Below are 20,824 nucleotides of genomic sequence, written 5' to 3'. Positions count from 1 at the left end.
AAAGAGCTATAGTACTGTATAAATAGAACGTGACAAACTGAGAAATCCTCAACGTATGCTGAACGGCATTAAAAGGCTCGTTCTCCATGCACACTTAAACCACAACACTTCCTCACTCTAAATCAAACTCTCTGAACCAATACAACGACATTTAATCAATGGTCTGTGTAGCCATTAGGGCTTAAATATTAGTTATCTAAGAAACGCAACATATTTAAAGCATACTTCTTAGACTACACCCGAAGGCCTTAAAATAAAAACAGCCCTTATTCTTGGTAAATGCGCACAATCATTCTAATCTCTTACCTCGAGTTAAGAGACGGCAGACCACAAACACATGATTTTTGTTGTAAATATATGCCCCATACGGATATTCCTACTATCAGACGCAGCGTAACAGATGCAGGTGGGACTGAACAAATGCAGACAGGTTAATGTTTAACCTGCCGTAGATCCAAGGGCAACTCGCTTTACAAAGTCAACAGAGTCAAGCCAAAGCTGAGACATGTTGAGCTGCATAACCTTGAGGAACTGAGAGCACAACATCATCGTCGTTCACACTCAAATGCAGAACCCTATTATGACTTGAAGAAGTAGTTCACAGTTTATGTTCATTTTAGATTTATATTTAGTCTGGGTTAGATGCTTCTCATTGGTGACGTTCAAATGGATATCAGTAATCCAATATTTAGTTTACTCTGAATAAGATAATATTATGATTAAAGTGTTCACTTCAGATGCTTTTGCCTTACGTGATCATGATTTATCTGTTTTAACATATTTTACAGATTTATGTTATAGATTGATTGGCACACATCATTGTCCCTCGCATGTATTTTTACATGAATGAAAAGCTTGTCTTCATTATGGTACCATATGTAACCCTGTCCAAAAATCATTAGGATATTAAATAAAGATCATGTTCCATGAAGATATTCAGAAAATGTACTGTAAATACATCAAAAATACATCAACTTAAAAGTAATGTGGTTAAAGGACTTAATTTAGACACTTTTAAGGTGATTAATATATACAGGGTTCGCACACTTTCATGAACAGCGGATTCTTTTTAAAGCACCATCAGTTTTAAATAAAGCATCTTTGTAAGGATATCCCAGCATTCAGTATGTAGCGCCATGAAAGTCTTCACTGTACTTCACTGTAATTACATTAATAATGTCAATTCGATGTCAAATTCAATACTGGTAATATTTAAATGCAGTTTCCAAAATTATTAATAAATTGTGCAGTATTTGTCAATTTTATTGAACAAGATTTAAATTTAGGATTTTTAATTTAAGACTTTGTCAGTTATTGTCAGTTATGTTCCGTTTTGACAATTTGTCACCTTAGAATTATAAGGTTCTATCTGACATTTTTTGTCAAAATTAGGTTATTGACATATTCTTATTAAATGACAATTTATTTACATTATGTGATTTTTTATAAGTTGTTAACATTTTAAGAGTTTTTATTTAAAAAACACACATACTGTTTGCTATGGAATGCAAAAACTTTCAGAACGCAGAAAGATCCTTATAATTGCAAGGTACATTTGTTGAAATAAAACCATAAACAAATCTTATTTCAATTTTTAAGCACTTTCAAGGACCTGTGTTTGTTTTTAAGTATTTTCCACTCCTTCAATCCATATGTCTGAAATTCAAGTACTTATAAGTACTTTCAAGCAGTGTGGGAACCCTGTATATATATTTTTTAAATTTAGATTTTTTTGCATCCTTGGATTGTATATTTTTTAATTGTTGTATTTTGTTCAAAATATTGTATAAAATAATGCATCAACAGAAAGCGCATTTATTCAGCTTTCAGATGTTAAAAAAAATCTTAATTTAAAAATAATGGACCCTCAATGGTTTTGTGATCCATGGTCACTCATGTATAAAGTTTTGTGTTTTATATTTGATTTAATGAAAGCTTCTGGTGCAGTCAATTATTTGTCAAGCTACTGTATGTGTGCAAACAGATGACTGCAAATTCTTGCTCAAAGCAGCTGTTTTGCTAGCCATCAAAGTGTTGACTACTGCTGTGTGTATTTATTGGGCGTGTAATTATTCACCAATGTTATGATTTGGTTCTTGGTACTGAAGCCACTGTATGGGTTTGTGCTTTGCCACCAGCAAGGAAGACTCGATTCATTTTTTACTAGCTATAAATCTTAATACTTCTAAAAACTTTTAACTTTTTAACAACTTCTATCATCTATCTATCTATCTATCTATCTATCTATCTATCTATCTATCTATCTATCTATCTATCTATCTATCTATCTATCTATCTATCTATCTATCTATCTATCTATCTATCTATCTATCTATCTATCTATCTATCTATCCATCCATCCATCCATCCATCCATCCATCCATCCATCCATCCATCCATCCATTTTTTTTTGTGTGTGTGTGTGTGCTCCTTAATAATTTGATTGATTATGGTAGTCTTGATAGTCTTTCTCTCTAAGACCTCCTGCACTGATGAACTCTACCAAACATACATTTTTTAAAGATACTGTTTTTGACTAAACCTAGATGAGCATTTTCACATACAAGTGTGTATACAGTATAACAGCAGTTACGACAATCTCACTTCAGCTCTGAGCACACTATCTGGGCTGAGAGAAGTTTTCTCTGCGGTCACTACTCACTACTCAGAGTTCAGTTCTTTTTCACGTTTATAATGACTCATCAGACATGTCCAGCTCTTTATTTAGATTAATCTTTTTTGCTGCTCTACAGTGTTGACTATAAGAAGTGCTTTGCTACACAAATACATTTACAGAATAACATAATTTTTTTAATCTTGTTTGACTGACATCCTCATCGCTTAGCCTGTACTGTGCCTCTCTGCCCTACACACACACACACACACACACACACACACACACACACACACACACACACACACACACACACACACACACACACACACACACACACACACACACACACACACACACACACACACACACACACTGTTTCTATGTTTAGACTAGTGCTTGTATATGTTAAAACACATTGATGTTGATGTGATTACGCATGGCATTCACACTGTTCAGGATACTTTTTTCACTTGAAAACAGAGACATTTTTTATTTTTTAGATTTGTTTTTGGCCTTTTTGCCTTTATTAGATGGGACAGTATTGAGACAGGAAGCAAAGTAGGAGAGAGATAGGGGACGTGCTATTGCACCATATGTCGGCGCGCTAACCACTAGGCTATTGCGCCGACAAAAACAGAGACATTTGAAAGAGCTTAATTTGGAGTTTGTTTAGTTTATAAATTCTGAGTTTACAACTTTTGAAAATGAGGGCAGAGTCTGCACACATCTAATGTCTGATTGGGTCATAGTCTATCCTTATTAAGCCCCTCTCATATCGAATTTTAGTTTTAGTTTTGTGATGAAAAATCTGCCCTCTGTCCTGTAACAATGGCAAGCATGACAGGGATTTCAATACATCTTTGTAATCCTGGTTTAAAATGTGCTAAAAAGTTCTACATGATGGTGATAGTGTGATTATTGAGTGTACATGGCTATGCTGCACTTCGGTAATGCAACTTAAACAGAAATAATACACATTTTAATTCAATTTTCTTTAAATTTCCAGTGTGAAATCTGCTGAATTATGATAATAAAAAAAGTTTAGCTTACATGATAGATTATAATAACAATACTTCTCAGTCACCAGTCACCAGCGATCTAGCCCATGCAGATCGCTGGAGAACTACAAATCTGCCAGCAAAACAACCACAAGTTCCAGTCATGCACCGCTCACATGCACCTGTTTCTTATTCAGTAGATTTCACACACTCATGGCTGGGAGCTGCTCATGAACTGATTACATACACAGCACAATGCACACCTCTTGGCTGAGTCTTGTTATACTGATTTTGAACATTACGACGCATTTTCCTTGCCTCGCCTTCCGTGTTTGAACCTTGCTTTGTTTTAATTGTTTTTTACATTGTCTGCTACTTGCCTTCCGACCACTTGCCTGATATTTGACTACGACTCTGGATTGCCTGTATATATCTGTTAGCTCCTGTGTTGACCTTAGCTTGCCAGACCATGACTTCTGAATAAATCCAGCAAATGGATTCGTTGTCAGTGTCTCCATTCACATTTCAACTGTCATCATCATAAAAGTATGAGAATAGCATTGTCAATGTAAACACATAATTTCCCTGTGATATTAGGAATCATTTTTGGGGGCATTTTTTTTTTTTTTACTTTTTTTTTGTTGTTGAAGAAAGAATGGATTGGGAGAGGTCATTGAGCTGAGACTTGAACTCAGGATGCCTGAAGTGCAATTTGCGCTATATGTTGGCACATTGCCCATAGGGCTATCTGCACAGATAGTTTTAAGTATAACTTATAGGTAAAGTTAGATTTAGATGTACAGTATATGGATTAGGATTGATGTTTTTAACAGGACTGATGTTGACTGCAAAATCAGGACGTGCAAGGAGGAACGATGGTCAAAGAAGGAAGAAGACAAAGGGTTGTGTTCAGTGTTGGAAAGGCTTCGAAAGTTTTGCAATCTTGAGACCTTTTGACCTTTTTGATTATATATTGAGTTCTTTGTTCCACATCCAAACAAACTCAACCAAGTCAGCATTGCAGTGCCTGAAGCTGTTTACATGAGCACATCAAATCAAATCTAAAAGAAATAAGTGTTGAATTATGCTAGAAGTTAGGTTACAAAGGGAAGGAACTCATCTGTAGGTTTCACTGTTGTCTTAAGGCTCATTTACACAGAACATGTCTCAGCATCTAAAAGCATGAGACTCAGTACTCAGGAATGTGTTTAAAAAAGCAAAACATAGAGCACAAGTCTGTCAAGCCTGTAAACAAAACTTTAAAATACTTGCTCCCCCTCAGAGTTTTTCTGATTGGTCTACTACTTTGGAACTGACACTGATGATCAATGCTGCATGAATTATAGACACAGTGTCTATAAAACACAACACTCATTTACTCTGCACTTCAAAGTATGAGAGATGCACGTCAGTCAAGTGCATGTTTACATTGTAAAACAATGAGAAAGTAGCACAATGGTATGGGAAAGGAAATTATGTGTGAATGAGCCCCTAGATCAGGGGTACTCTTTTCTTTTCTTTACTTTTTCATATAAAGGGCCAAACACCAAATGTCATTATGAGCTGTGGGCTGAATGTAAATATACTAAACGATATTACATTAAGGTTGCAATGGGTAATTTCTTAATTTATTTGATAACATTTCCAAAGTAACAGAAAACATTACTTTAAATAGTTTTATCTAATGCAGCATAACTTTTTAAATGATTACTTATAGCAATAAAAACATAATCAATAACAGTGGAGTTCAATGCTGAATAAACTAGTCAAGCAGAATCTACCTTTGACTTGATTTGCTCACGTCTCTGCATTGTCGAGTGAAACTATTTACATTTAATCAAAATCTGATTAATTTACATCCTTTAATTGAAACATTTAATTTAATTTAGCTTCTAACAATAAAACAAACAAAGGGTTACATTTGAACCGACACTGTTTAAACCATCCCTATCAAACTCCCTCCCTTCTCAGATGTGACGGTGGGCCAAATCAGAGGTTATCATGGGCCAACTTTGGCCTGCGGGTCCAAGTTTGGGCATCTCTGGCCTAGATTAACCCCACCTATCCTAGATCTGTAAAGCTTCACCCAAATTGCAATAATAAGCATAAAACTATTCTCTAGAATACATAAAATACTATTAAACAGTTTACAATCACTCAGAAATGTGTAGTAAGGTTTCAGTTCAAAGGCAATGCATGTACCATGACCTGCCAGTACACAATATTTTACAGCATTAGTTAAAGATAATTGCGCATATATGAATATAGCTGAGACAAGACTTATTAAATATACAAATTAAATATACAAGTGATATACAAAGTTATAGTACTAAAGTCATATTAAATGCATGAAAGTGACTACATTAATGTTTAAAATAAGTTGTAAAAATCAAATATCAAAATATTAGTGAAATAATCATCATTTAGCGTAAAAAAAAAAAAAAAAAAAATATATATATATATATATATATATATATATATATATATATATATATATATATATATATATGTATACTTATTTATTTTATTTTTTTTTGATTGGTGTACTTACACCCCATTGTGATCTTTATATGAAAGTGACTACATTAATGTTTAAAATAAGTTGTAAAAATCTAATTTCAAAATATTAGTGAAATAATCATCATTTAGCGTAAAAAAAAAAAAAAATATATATATATATATATATATATATATATATATATATATATATATATATATATATATATATATATATATATATATATATATATATATATATATATATTTATTTATTTATTTTATTTTTTTTGATTGGTGTACTTACACCCCATTGTGATCTTTATTTTTGTTTCTCACAGAGAAAATGTAGGTTGTAATTTACACATTAACCAAAATCGTTACACAGCTCTCTTGAATACGCGATTCTGATCAATTCTGATTCTGGTCAATCACAACATTCCAAGGTAATGTTATTCCCACATAATGAATGCTGAAACTAATAACACAGGCTCATATGGGTACTTTATACATTCAAATCAACACTTATAGACTCTAAAATAAAATAACTCAATTATGGGTGTATCAAGGACTAAACCAACTGCTGGGTTAATTTTTAATATAAATTAAAAGTACCAAATTTTACCCAATGTTCAAGTTAGTCCATATTCTACCCAATTTGGGTTTAAATAATTCATTATTTCTCAGAGTGTAAGTTTATCTTTTATGCAACTGTCGTTGACTGTTTGGTGCCATCTTGCTACTGAATAATTTATAATTGTTTAATTAAAGATTTAATTAAAAAGTACAACTGAGAACAATGTTTTGTCTTTAATTGTTTAGTTTTGAAGAAAATAGCCATCTAATAAGCAGAATGAAGTACATTTTGGTGTTTATTTATATTGAGCCTGATCTCACGAGGAAACGCAAGTATTTTACATTTTGTCCGTTTAGTGGCTAATTCGTACGAATTCATTCGAGTTCAGTCGTATGAAAATGTACAATTTTAAGAAGGAGGCATGGCACCCAACCCCACCCCTAACCCCAACCGTCATTGGGTGATGAGCAAATCATACTAAATTGTACGAATTAGATCGTAAAAATTCATACAAATTAGCCACTAAATCAAAAAGTTCCGAATTGCCGTGAGATTGCGTTTGCTGGTCAGGCTTTATGCGAGAACAACCAGCTAAGAAGTTGGCTACATTATTCCTTAATTATACCACAAATGCTGTCATATTTTAATTTAAACCTGGAATAAATCTCAAACATGATTATAATTATAACTTATACATGAATATAATTATAGCTTTCACATGAATATAATTACAGCAGCAAAAGATGTTGTTAATGGTTAGTTCACAATACCAAACGCAATATCAACTCTTACAAACAGCTCCTTTTTTCCATAGACACGTACACATGTATACCCTACTCTAATATACCAAGATACATATTGCTCAAACTAGAGGCAGAGGGGTAATAAACCATGCATCTGGGATTCTGTCCAGCATTGCCTGATAAAAAGGCATTACATAAGACACACCAGAATGAATAAATGAACATCTCTGCCTTGTCAAATACACACTAACATCAACTTCCATCAACACCACCATTGCTTAACAAACACACATAGAGTTTGATATACCTCTCACAGCATGCTTCTCTCCATCACACATCGATCATACCTCTCTCTTCTGATCAGCTGCAAATACTTTCAGGAGACCAAAACAGGAAGAATATGGTCGGGTCTGCTTGGCATACTACATACTATTCCACACCCTAAACTGGTCGTACCAGTGTGTCTGTACTCATGTGGTTTTGTAGTTCTGCTTTGTATATGATCAACAGCTGTTCTTGAGAGCTTATCAAGTCTACACACACACACAAACGCGCACACACGCACACACACGCTGTCCTCCCTTTCCTCTTTTCTTCTTTGGGTTTACATTGGGAGTGGCCACTAACTGTGTGCCAAAGACATTATTATATCTTAAAGAACCATAGACAAAGCTTAATACAGCAGCCTTCTTTAATAATGGCAAAGTAAAAAAGGGTTTTCCTCAAAATATTAAACACAATTTTAATGTATTAATTATAAAACAGAAAATATTTAAGTATGTTTTTGAATACGAGTGGAGGGGTTTCTTCCTAAAAACTCCCACTAACAATTTGTGCTTACTTTGGTGATGTTGGATTACAGTTGTGTAGATTTCCTGACCCCCAAAACAAACTAACTTCTGCAGATCTCCAGCTGTGATTCTTACAGATATTTTAACGCCACTCCAACCTTCCTTCTAAAGGCAATAAAGACAGACACATGTCAACTTTCAAACAGATTTCCAACACTTAAGGTTGACTGGAGCTTCTTTACTATTCACCTTCTGATGGGCAATTTTTGTGTTTCTGGTATTTTTTTAAAGCCAGTTGCCATTTTGTGAAGCTCAACAACCTTTTTTCACAAATCAGAGCTCTGTTCCTTAGTCTTACTCATGAAAAATGACTGAGGTGCTGTTTACACTAGTGTGTTTTAGTTTTAAAACAGTATTTTAGAATGAAAATGCTCCTTAAGTAGGCTGGTGTTCGTATTATATTTGAAAAACAATCTACATTAACACTATAGAGTTTGGCAATGTGATTTTTCAGGTTTTTAATTTGAATAAATTTGCAACATTTTCAAAAAATCTTTTTTCACATTGTCATTGAGGGGGATTGTGTGTAGTATTTTGAGGAAATAATTTAATCCATTTTGGAATATTGCTGGAACGTAAAAAAATGTGGAAAAAGTGAAGCGCTATGAATACTTTCTGGATGCACTGTATATACAATCATCAGCAACAAACTGTACGTGCTCGCACTACAAGTAATGAAGAAAATCATATACGGAGCTGTTTCCTTGCAGCAGTTTGTTTATGCCATGTCAGTTATGAATAAACTCATTTGTTTATTTTATACGCTCTATATCCGCCACCCTCTATGTCTGTGCTCAGCTTCTCCAGTTACACTTCACTACTGGATACATAATGTTATGGAATGCATAATATCAGCTTATAAGACAAACATAAAGTCTCATGAGTCACATAGACACTAGGTATACACGTTAATTCATTTTATTCGGAGTGTTTGTGAGGTGTTGTTCAAAAGATATTGCTATGAAACGATTATATTTTTTATTGTTGTAATTTCTACAGGTTTAAATTGAGCGCTTCTGCGTTTGTCCACAAATATGAACAACTGCAACTTGCAGTGACGTAGATTCCTGAGCTCTATACAGCCTAAAATGCATGATACGTGACCAGTCACACTCAATGGGAATGCAAATATTTTGCCATCATCTGTACTTGCAGTCTACCAGTTGTGTAATGGTCATACATATGAGAGGGCCTTGATGAATCAGAAAACAATACACAATAGTCCAGAAGACTAATAAGAGAGCAACTCCATTTTCCAAAGTTTGGATTTCAGTCCATTTATTCAGTCATTCCTTTTCCTTAGACTTAGTCTCTTTATTCACCAGGGGTCACCACAGCGGAATGAACCGCCAGCTCATTTAGCATATGTATGACACAGCGCATGCCCTTCCAGCTGCAACCCAGTACTGGAAAACACCATACACACTCATTCACACGCATACACTGCGGCCAATTTACAGTAGTTTACTTAATTCAATTCTCTCAATTTGCATGTCTTTGGACTTTGGGGAAAACCGGAGCACTCGGAGGAAACCCAAAAGAACACTGAAAGAACAAGCAAACTCCACACAGAAATGCTAACTGTCCCAGCTGGGACTTAAACCAGCGACCTCCTTGCTGTGAGGCCATTGGGCCACCATGTCACCTGAGTCCATTCATGCTGAAATAAAATATTAGTGTTTTCAAGTTAAAACAGCATCTTTAGCATTGTAAAAATGTTTTTTTAAGGATAAAACATGCCGTAGTACTGTGGATGCCAGGTGTAATCATATAAAAACATACACTTTTTAAATGAAAACCTAATAGTGTAAACTGCAACTCAGATAGTTTGTCCTATATATTTATATTTTTATATTTTTATTAGTTTGTTTTATTATAAAACTGTATTGTGTTTGGTTAACTTTGTTCTCTGTTAGAGGGAAGGATATTTAATAATAATTGGAGCAAAATATCAAAAAGTTAAACATGTTTTTTTTTTTCACAGGCTATTTTTGCTTATTTGTTATCCAATAGCTCCAATATTAGTGGAGAGCATTGTACCGTAAGTCTTTATTTATTGTATGGCATGTTTACAGCCAAACACAGGTGCTGGAGTGTTTGCATGTTATAGTAGTGTTTTGAGTGGGTGTGTGTCTGTGTTTGTGTGTGGTTTTAGCAACATGGTGTGGACCAAATGTGCCCATCTAAAGCTGAAATAAGCTACAGTACATTGTGCTCTGTTAATGTGTGCTCTGCAAACCTTTTTTCGCCATGTGTAAAGTGGCCCAGTTGGCTGAGTACAATGTTATTGTGAGTTTGCCAATGACACATATATTTTTAGATCTTAGGTCTTAAAATTAGTCTTGCCTGTTTTTTTTGTTTTTTGTTTTTTTTTTGAAGATGCATGTGACGGTTGCACATGCAAAACTCGATACCATGATTAAATAAATGCCATTGCTACACTGTAAAACCCAACAGTCAACTTTATCAAATGAAATGAGTGTAGGTAACTCAAAAATTACTAAAAGTTAATTCTACTCAGTTGAAATGAGAACTCAGTGTTGAAGGTAATGAGTCAAATACCTCATTACTTCAACTTAAATGAAGTAAGTTCACAGTACTCATATAGATTAGTTTAACTCAAGTTATCATCTGTGTGTTGTTTTGTTTATTGAATGCTCTGGGTGGTTCTTAAACATAAAGTTAAAGTCAAAATGATTAGCCCTCCTTTTTCAAATATTTCCCAAATAATGTTTAACAGATTAAGACATTTTCACAGTATTTTCTATAGTATTTTTTCTTCTGCAGAAAGTCTTATTTGTTTTATTTTGGCTTAATAAAAAGCAGTTTTTAGTGTTTTTTAAAACCATTAGAGATCAATATTTATTTTCTTTTAGCTACAGAACAAAGCATGGTTATACTGTACAATAACACACAAAATCTGCACATGCAGAAATCCACAGATTTCCGCAGATTTTATGCCCATCATTTAGTCTATGTATTGACTTGTGTAAATGTTTGTAAATTTACATTTATTCAGTTTTCAAATTAATTTCACTAATATTATTGTGATAAAATGACAGTAATAATAAAATGTTCATATGATTTATTTACAATACAATTTGTAAAGTAATATTATTGTAAAGTAATATGTTATATTATATGAGATACTTGCTGTGTTTACCAAATAAGTGGATCTAATTGGATTTGCAATGTAAACATTAAATAAAGGTTAAAAATGTATTATTTTTTGTTTAATATATTAAGTTTTAGTTATGATACTCTTAATATCATTCCGCATAAATCCGCAGACTTTTTGCAAAATTCTCCACAGATATAGCCAAAAACCCTAACTTACCTAGTTAACCTAATTAACCAAGTTAAGCATTTCAATTGCACTTAAAGCTGAATAGAAATTAGCTACTAAAAGTATTATGTCTGGAAATGTGTTGAAAAAAACCTTCTCTCTGTTAGACAGAAATGTAAAAGGGCGAATATAATTGAACAGGCGGATTAATAAATCTGATTTCAACTGTGTGTGTGTGTGTGTGTGTGTGTGTGTGTGTGTGTGTGTGTGTGTGTGTGTGTGTATGTATGTATATATATATATATATATATATATATATATATATATATATATATATATATATATATATATATATATATATATATATATATATATATATATATATATATATATATATATATATATATATATATATATATATAGTAAAGTTTACTATATATGGGACATTCTACCAGGAATGTACATTTTCACTTTAGCTTTTTGATCTTAAAAAAAATCATACAAAAAAAGCATAAAATAACACAATTCAATCATAGAACGCATCCTTTATCACTATCAGCTTCTTCTCCTTCAAATGATGTTTCTTAAACATGTATTGCACACATTTTATGTAACATTTAATGCAAATGTGACAGGACTGACAGAAACATGAGGACAATTGTAAATTTATTTGTATTATATATTTGTAGTATTTATTTGGAGAATTTATTTATAAATTAATATGATGTTTTTTATCAATTGATTTGAATAATAACAACTTAAACTTGTTACCTCTGAAACATTTTTTTCATAAATAATATACAAAACTATTAAATGTGTAGGTTCAATTTGGCAGAGGACAAGGACAATGAAAGGGTTTGCAAATTTGTAAAGTGTTTTTAATAAAGAACAAAAATCTGAGTACCTAATGTATGACATATTCCTTAACAGAACAATTCACAGAAATCAACCATCAGTTTGTTTTAAAATTTTTTGGGATGAAATACTTTTTATTCACTGACTGCATTTATGTTTTTATTTCAGGATTAGATAATGCACATTTCTGGTAGAATGTCCCATACACAATGATTTGACAATGATGTGTTGAGAACTGTAGTACGAAATGTTCATTACTAAAGATTTGTTTGAGATTTCCACAGGCCTATTTGTCATTGCAACGAATAGAAAGAAAATGACAAAATGAATGACAAAAAGTAATTTAGGCTATTACTAAAAGCACTCACATTTTCCAATCCTCCAAAAACAGCTTATAATTATAAAACACCTGATGGACACCTTAATAAATTTCAAGTAGGATTTTCAACGACATTTAATCAGTCCGTATGAGAAATGATCTTCATAATTAAAGCAGCGGCTAACAGGATCGTGACCTCTGGGTTTGACTTCATGTCTGCTCATCTTAATATCACGCCTGATGCCTCGGCCCCTCGCCCTCCTTCCTGCAGGAACACCGACCTTTCTCTCTCTGATTTTTCACAAACTGCGTCTCATTTCAAGGTGACACCGACTCACACCACGCATCCCATCTCTGAACCCGCTGTACCACTTTTAAACAAGAACGAAAATCTCTCCAGGTCCTCTCGAGGCTGTTGGAGATGTAAAAGAGTTTGTGATGTTATGTGGACTCAATGGGATCTTAATGCTCTGAAGAAAATGGATTTCTCACTTCGAATGAATTTGAATTACATTTAGAGGTAACCTTGGATGAAGATTTACCACGAACGCACCGAATATACAAACATCCGCGTCTAAATCATTTAGAGACTTACTTAAAGATTTCTTTAGTTAAACAAGGTTGTTATATATTTCATGTTACAGAGGACATTCTAACTTTCACATACCTAACATCTTCCCTTCTAAGTCATTCATCACCAAAAACAATAAATACTGTACAGGGAAAGCTATAGTATAGCTGGCAAACACAACAATGCATACAAACTTTTGAGACCACTTGTAAATGATCAATTTCTCTGAATTGTGTAACGTGTTTAAGTTATCAAGATATTAAAAATTGATTAAACCTAACAATCAGTGAGGCTCTAAAGATGCTGGGGGAAAATGGGAAGACACAACAGCTGGTTAAGTGAAACAAAAAGTAAGTATTTATTAAAAGGAGAATATCAAACAATGAATATAGGAAATTAGAATATAATTTTAAATAATCGAATTAAATGAAAAACAAGAGTGTTGCCAAAACAAGAAATAATTAACAAAACGATCTAACTAAACCCCAACCCACTATACTAACTAACCTAAGAAAAAATTAGCAAAATAGCAAAAAAGCAACAACAACAACAACAATAAAAGAATTTCCAAGGGGTGTTGTTTTTCTATAGCTATTTATGAGGCTCTCAAGGTTTTAAACATTGTGTAAGTGCATGCTGACATTCCTGTAGCCAAACTAGGGTCATTTTATATGGTGTGCTACAAAGGGCAATCGCACTTTCACGCGCTATCAGTGCTAATAGAGGTTAATTTGGTCCAGAGGTGAATGCAGCAAATCTGGGCTAACCACAGCTAATGGAGCGGTGAGAGTGTGTATGTGTGTGTGTGTATATGTGTGTGACCAAATGTCCCCACAAATATACCAGTCATACCAGTAAGTTTTACCCTTGTGGGGAAATTTTATTTTGGTCCCCATGATGAAACCAGCAGATTAATTACACACAATGAAGCATTTTTAAAAAATAAAACTGCAGATTATTTTCTGTGAGAGTTGAATTTAGGGTTAGGGTCGGGATAAGAGGACAACTTATACAGTCTGTACAGTATAAAAACCATTATTTCACTGGGAAGTCCCTATCAATCATGAAAACCCAGTGTGTATGAGTGTGCATATGAACACTCACCTTCATGGTGGGGGGTGCAGTGCGGGGAGGTGAAGGTGGACATTCTCCCAGAGGCACACTGGAGATGGTCAGCAACTCTTGTTTCCTGAAAAAAACACACATATAGGGTCAGTCAGGCAAATGGTAAGCACTTTATGAGGAAGACTAACCTGATCTAAAGTTGTTTTTTGCACTGAAGACTAGCTCTCATTCGCAGAAGCAAATAAACTACCTATCTTGACTGATGCGTCTGTATTTTGTGTATGGTTTTTAGCTTTGCATATCAAGTAAACAAGTGGAAGAATAAGTAAAAATATAGTTTACAACAAGTCATACCTGTCAACCCTCCCGTTTTTCTCCCATATTTTACAGTTCTATCAAGCTATCATTCCGTAAAGGTTTTTTCCCGTATTTCTTCCATACTTTCAGTCTTTCTCTGAAGGGTGGCAAATAAACATTAAAGAGCCGAGCCTCCCTATACGCATCCCTTACCGCCGAACTACCAGGGGCCTCCCCTCGCTCTTAAACGTGAGTCTGTTCTGTGCTTTTTCTTTGTTTAGGCATGAAAACACTTTTAAATAAATATAAAAATGGCGGGATTCTTTCTCCTTTCACTACAGGTGCCGTCTCCCCTTCATATGCAATCCTCAAAATGCATGACTGTCAGCTGACATACTCCATAGTGATAAACAGATGCTGCTTCCCAAATGCATTCTGTACACGCGATTTGAAGCGGAGTGAAAGCTCGGGGTTTGGGTGCGTGTTTAAACAGATATATACACACAATTTATAATAGTAATATCTAAAGATGTCAATCTTGGTGGGTTTTTATTTTTCAAACACAACTAATTTTGTCCCAAATGAGCATAAAAAGTTAGGAGAGCAGTCGAATGCCTTCATGGTAACGTTAGATCTGTGCATTTTTAAAGTAACACCTGTTATTTAAGGTAATCAAACATCAAAAAATCTAAATAAATAAGAGATTCATTCGTTGCTCTTTAAACCGAATGTGTAAGTTATGCAGTGAAGAAATGGTTAAGGAGATTTGATAGCTTCATTCTATTTCATTATAACAGCTATTAATTTAAATAAGCTGAACTGTTTGCTAATTTGTTTGTTGCTAATGTATACTATTTATTTTTTTCCTTTCGTAAATAATAATAATAAAACATATTACTGACAAATTAACTGTTTATTTATAATGAAAATGAGCAAATGAGCTATTTAGTAATTTGGGGATTTTTTGTCAGGGCAATCCTTTATTATGGTGGGCATATCCCTTATTTTCACATCTCAATGTTGACGGGTATTCAACAACTGTGTCAAAGCGTTAGAAAAGCACAGCTGGTTCAGTTGACATGCGCTCTAGGTAAATTGTATGAGCTAAACTGACCATAGTGTATGAGTTTGTGTGAATGAAATAGTGTATGGGTGTTTTCCAGTTCTAGGTTGTAGCTGGAAGACCATCCGCTGCATAAAACATATGCTGGATTAGTTGGCTGTGATGACCCCCAATAAGTAAGGGACTAAGCCCAAGAAAAATCAATGACGAATATATTTTGTTAACGGTTGTTAGATTTGCATATTGAGTAAACATGTGAAAGGGAAAAGTAAAAATGTAGTTTACAACAATTGTGCAAAAGTATTAGAAAAGCACATTTTTTTTATATTCATGTAAGTTTAATATGATTTTGAATTACAATTTCCCAACATGTTGTTTGTAAGCATTTTCTATAATCATAGATGTACTAAATGTAAAAGTAAAATGATTTTTAAAAATTCTTAAGCAGTACAGTGCTGTAAAAAAAACTTAATATGCATATTATGGGGGTCAAAATCAATAGTTTTTTCGGTGTACCGCGATGCAGTCACAGACAATTCGGTATCGGTTCAGCAATAATCATATTGCGGTAGCTTACTATGGCGAGGGAGGCGAGCGCAAGTAATTTAAACACTCCAACTATTTAAAAATGCAGAAACTGCACAATTCACTGTATGTGTGTTTGCTGCAAAGTCTTTCACTGACACTGAAGATACAGCAGAAGCCCCCAGCCATGGAGAAAACTCAGTTTTTCTATCTCTCTCGACCTTTTACCAGCTGGCATGAGTTAACTTTTCCTGTCCTCTCAGCTGTTACAGCAATACTTGTTGATCCAGACATGGGCGAGTGTCTTTATAGTGAGCTTTCTTCTCTCCATCTATCACAGATCAGCTGTGATTGCTGCTGCCGTTTATCATAGGTGAACAGTCACAGGTGAGCAGTCACAGAACCACAAAACTGCTCCCTCTTACACACACACACACACACACACTGCACTTAATGTTGCGTAGATTACACTAGAGTATTTTTTATTTTTGAAGTGGAGTATAAATTCATCCTATTTGGTGTTTTAAATTCTTTTTAACATATATTGTCACTGCTTGTCAGTCAGACAATGCTTCTGTGTTTGTTTTTGCTGTCAATTGTGAAAAAAATTGATAAAAGTGTCATGATAAATCGCTGAGAGTTTAACTGCATGCACTGCGTGATGCGTGTGCACGCGAAAGGGAGTCAGATTTGGATACAACTTTCCTTCACCTCCTCTTGCGGGTGGGCCCACTCGGTTTGCACTATGCACTAGTCACTACTAACTGAATGAAGTAGGAACACAGTTATGTTTTGTTGAACAAGTTGCATATAAAAATTACGTTTCAAGACCGCACAGATTTTGTCAACCTGCCAAGGCCATTTTAAATCGCACAATCAAATAAAAAAAATGCCCAATCTGGCGACACTGAAAACGGCCATTAGAAAGTTTGTTTGATTCAACATAAATAAAAAAATAAGAGAAACACTAATTCTATGCTGTAAAAGCCAAAATAATTATAATAAGTTTGCTGTGAATACATTCCCCATTAGCGTCCTTCAAGGCAAATTTGACTGCGATGCAGTTAGCTGATCAACATACTTGTAGAGAAACACCAAAATATGGTATTTTTTGCAATAAAACAAAAGCCTGGCCCTGCAGATGTGTACAAACACACACACACACACACACACACACACACAAGAAGAGGGCAGAGGGTCAGTTCTGTACCCTTAGAAAGAAAATACTGAAAAGAACATGATTTTTTCCTCTAGAGACTCCAGTAAAAGACTACAGAATAAAGAAACCCAATAACAACAATTCTTCAGTTTGCTGCACGGAGACATAACAAGAACAAGCCAGACCTGCAGACAAACTGCTGTAGGTCAGAAAAGAAAAGGTTTAAAAAACAGGACAGAGAGGTGGTAAGGTTCCAAGCAGGAACATGATCACATTTTAAAAGCAGTTCTTTCAGCCAAAGACAAACAGAGAGGGGCTGCTTAGAATCAGAGGTTAAAATTAGTCAGGCAGACAAACCGGGGACTAGAAATGCAGTGCAGACGGTCTCAAGTAAGGGTCCATTAAAATCTTCCCTTACATTACACCTCTGAGGGTCATTAATCTCTAAAAAACATTGAACACGTGAGGATATACAGCTGGAAATGCCACAACAATATACCCAGAGCTATGGCAAGAAGAAATTAAAAAAAACATTCTGTGTTTCTGATCTTTTAATATTATTATTTCCTCTCTGACAATCAGATGGTAGGATCAGAATTAGGGCTGAGCGATATAGGAAAAGCACAATCTCGATGAAGTTCTTTCCATATTGAACAATAACGATATATATTTCTATATCAATTGTTAATTCTTCCAGATTTAATAGAGTATCCCAACATGACTGAAGCCCAAATTAGACGGTCAATTAAATAACATAACTTATTTCCGGTGGCTGGTAAGTTTTGGCAGCCAAAAATTGGGTGCATCTCTAATATCAACACACTTCTAGATTCCCATTGTTCTACAGTTCTGCTGTGTGATTGGCTTTTAGATCAATATAGAGTAAAAAGTCTAGAGCTTATCATTGTTATTGACAAAGTTAATTGTGAATCAATATAATATCGTTTATCTGCCCAGCCCGAGTCAGAATTAGGCATAAACAACAGAAAAACATTGACCCACCCTGCCTTATATAAGTAATCAATAGTTTGGCAATGTAAATGGTGCAGTTAATAGTTTTTTCTTGGTACACTTTGCCCCCCTTAGTACCAACTAAGCATCATTGAAACTTCATAGCCTAACAGAGAATTACAACTGACCATGTTCATCCATTTAAGACCACAGTGTGTCTATTTTGATAAAATAATATAACACACCATGTCACTAAGCTCAAATCCTCACAAACAGGTTTCATGAACATGACAGTGCGTTCACTAAACTCTAATCACAATATCTCAATCCATTACAACACTTTTACAACATTTTGGATTCTGTAATAGGAGATTGACATCAAGAATTCCCAGATGATAAAGCATCAGCAACTGCTTGATGCCATCTCATCAATTTCCACCATTTCTATTAGAGAAATTAAGAATTAAGGCAGTTAGAGGGTTTCCAGGCTCATTGGAAATATGGGTCACACTATCCAATAAGGTTCATTAGTTAATGTTGATTAATGCATTTACTAACATGAACAAACAATGAACAATACATTTACTACTGTATTTGTTCATGTTACTTACGTTAGTTAATAAAAATACAGTAGTTCATTGTTCGTTCATGTTAACTCATGGTGCATTAACTAATGTTAACAAGCATGGACTTGGATGTTAATAATGCATAAGTAAATATATGTATAGTAAATGTTCAATTATGATTAATAAATGCTGTACATGTGTTGTTCATGATTAGTTCATGTTAGTAAATGCATTAACTAATGAACCTTATTGTAAAGTGTTGCCAATATATGCGTCTAAGTGTACATTTTTGCTAGACGTAAAATGTGTTCAACCGGGTAAGTTTTGCTGCACATTTCAGATACATTCACTAGAGGGTGCTTTCTATTTTTTTGGCAATCTGAAATGTTACTTAGCGTATGTTTTGTTGCACCTTTTAGGGCACGATATATTGTTTTAGCATCGATATCGCAATGTGTACATTCGCAATAGTCACATCACAGGATCTGTGTTGTGGAGTTGGGATTACAGCTAATCAGCAATGAAGAATGTGCAGTGTTATTTTACATTACATTTGATTATTCAATAATAGTAAAAGAAATACATCTTATAACTTTTTGATGCATGTTTTACCCTTCATTTACAGATATCATTATATATTGTGGATGGTTTTCTTATGGTATATTGCAGGTACGTATCATGATCTATCATTACCAGGGGCAAAATATCATGATAATATCATATTCTATCATATGGGGTTGCATTACTGTTTACCTGAATATCTGACTTATTTCAGTTTTATTTTTTATTTCATTTGATCTTTTTATGCTTGCAATTTCTTTGTCCAAGATTATTCCAATCAATCTAACTTAATGATTTTATAACAAATAGAGCTATTTAAGTAATCTGTAGAAATTGTATTCATATCACAATTATATTTTATATCGCAGAAAAAATATATCGCAATGTCAGATTTTTCCAATATTGTGCAGCCCCAGTACCTTTCATATACATGTCCACAAGAAGCCAGGGCGTGCCATTCACATCACCTGGTGTACCCCTGACCTAACCCTAAACAATAAAGCAAATGGAACGAAAAAGTGCACTGCCACCATGTAGATTTACCTTGATTTTACTTTGTTTTTATTTCTTTAACTACACTTTACTGGACTAGAGTACCACTCTGTACAAAGTAAACTACTGAGCAAACTGACCACGGCAGAAAGATTAGAGACAAACAGATGAGGAAAATGTATTCAATTACGAATAATTTTCGTGACAATTTAATTTGTTATTTTATTTGTTTGGTGTTGTGCAAAGAACAGAATGAATATAATCCTTTGTTTGTTGATAATACATGCCCTGTGAATATCCAAGCACATGAGGAAATGTAACTATTTTGTTATTCATATAACCTATATGATTTATTATTCATTTTGTCAGTTTAGTGGCTAAACCCAACCGTCATCGTGGGATATATAAATCATATTCAGTTGTATGAATGAGATCGTACAAAATCATAAGAATTAGCCAGTAATGGCCTGTTTCCACTGAGTGGTAGTAAGCACATCAAAAGGATACCAAAAGGTGGAGCAAGATGCGCAGCTGAATGCTATTGGTTTACAGAGACATGTCACAAGCTAGTGAAAAAGCCAGAAGAATGAAAACACAGGAAGCGCCATTTTTAAATACACAGCCGAGACATTACATCATAACACCATACACATATAATAACAAGCCATGGTTTAAAACAAAACAGACCATGCTTAAACAAGCTTTAACAAACCATGTCGTTGTCTTCATGAACAGCCACAAAGCCAAGAACAGCATGGGAAAGTATGTTATGGCAGTCTCAAAAAAATGAAAGCTCTGTTATGTGCGATTTTGTCTACATGACCAAAATTAT

The 20,824-nt window shown here is 34.1% G+C and overlaps 1 protein-coding gene across 50 annotated transcripts in view; it reads right to left on the bottom strand.

Moving 5' to 3' along the window:
• The window catches only part of rap1gap2a (RAP1 GTPase activating protein 2a), a 161,441-nt gene that overhangs the window by 38,113 nt on the left and 102,504 nt on the right, over positions 1-20,824 (bottom strand). For 33 of the 50 annotated variants that reach the window (XM_087283127.1, XM_087283092.1, XM_087283113.1 and 30 more), the window contains one exon: positions 14,418-14,502. In XM_087283127.1, the coding sequence (XP_087139253.1) occupies positions 14,418-14,423 (6 nt within the window). In that variant the 5' untranslated portion in view covers positions 14,424-14,502. Of the gene's footprint in view, positions 1-306; positions 535-7,738; positions 7,925-14,417; positions 14,503-20,824 lie in introns of those variants that run through there. The other 17 variants (XM_087283107.1, XM_087283124.1, XM_087283111.1 and 14 more) reach the window with 6 other exon arrangements.

Source organism: Danio rerio, chromosome 15 (assembly GCF_052040795.2).
Source record: "Danio rerio strain M-AB ecotype USA chromosome 15, GRCz13ab, whole genome shotgun sequence".
Lineage (NCBI taxonomy): Eukaryota > Metazoa > Chordata > Actinopteri > Cypriniformes > Danionidae > Danio > Danio rerio.
The sequence above is the reverse complement of the archived record's forward strand: the minus strand, read 5'-3'. Positions and strand labels throughout refer to the sequence as shown.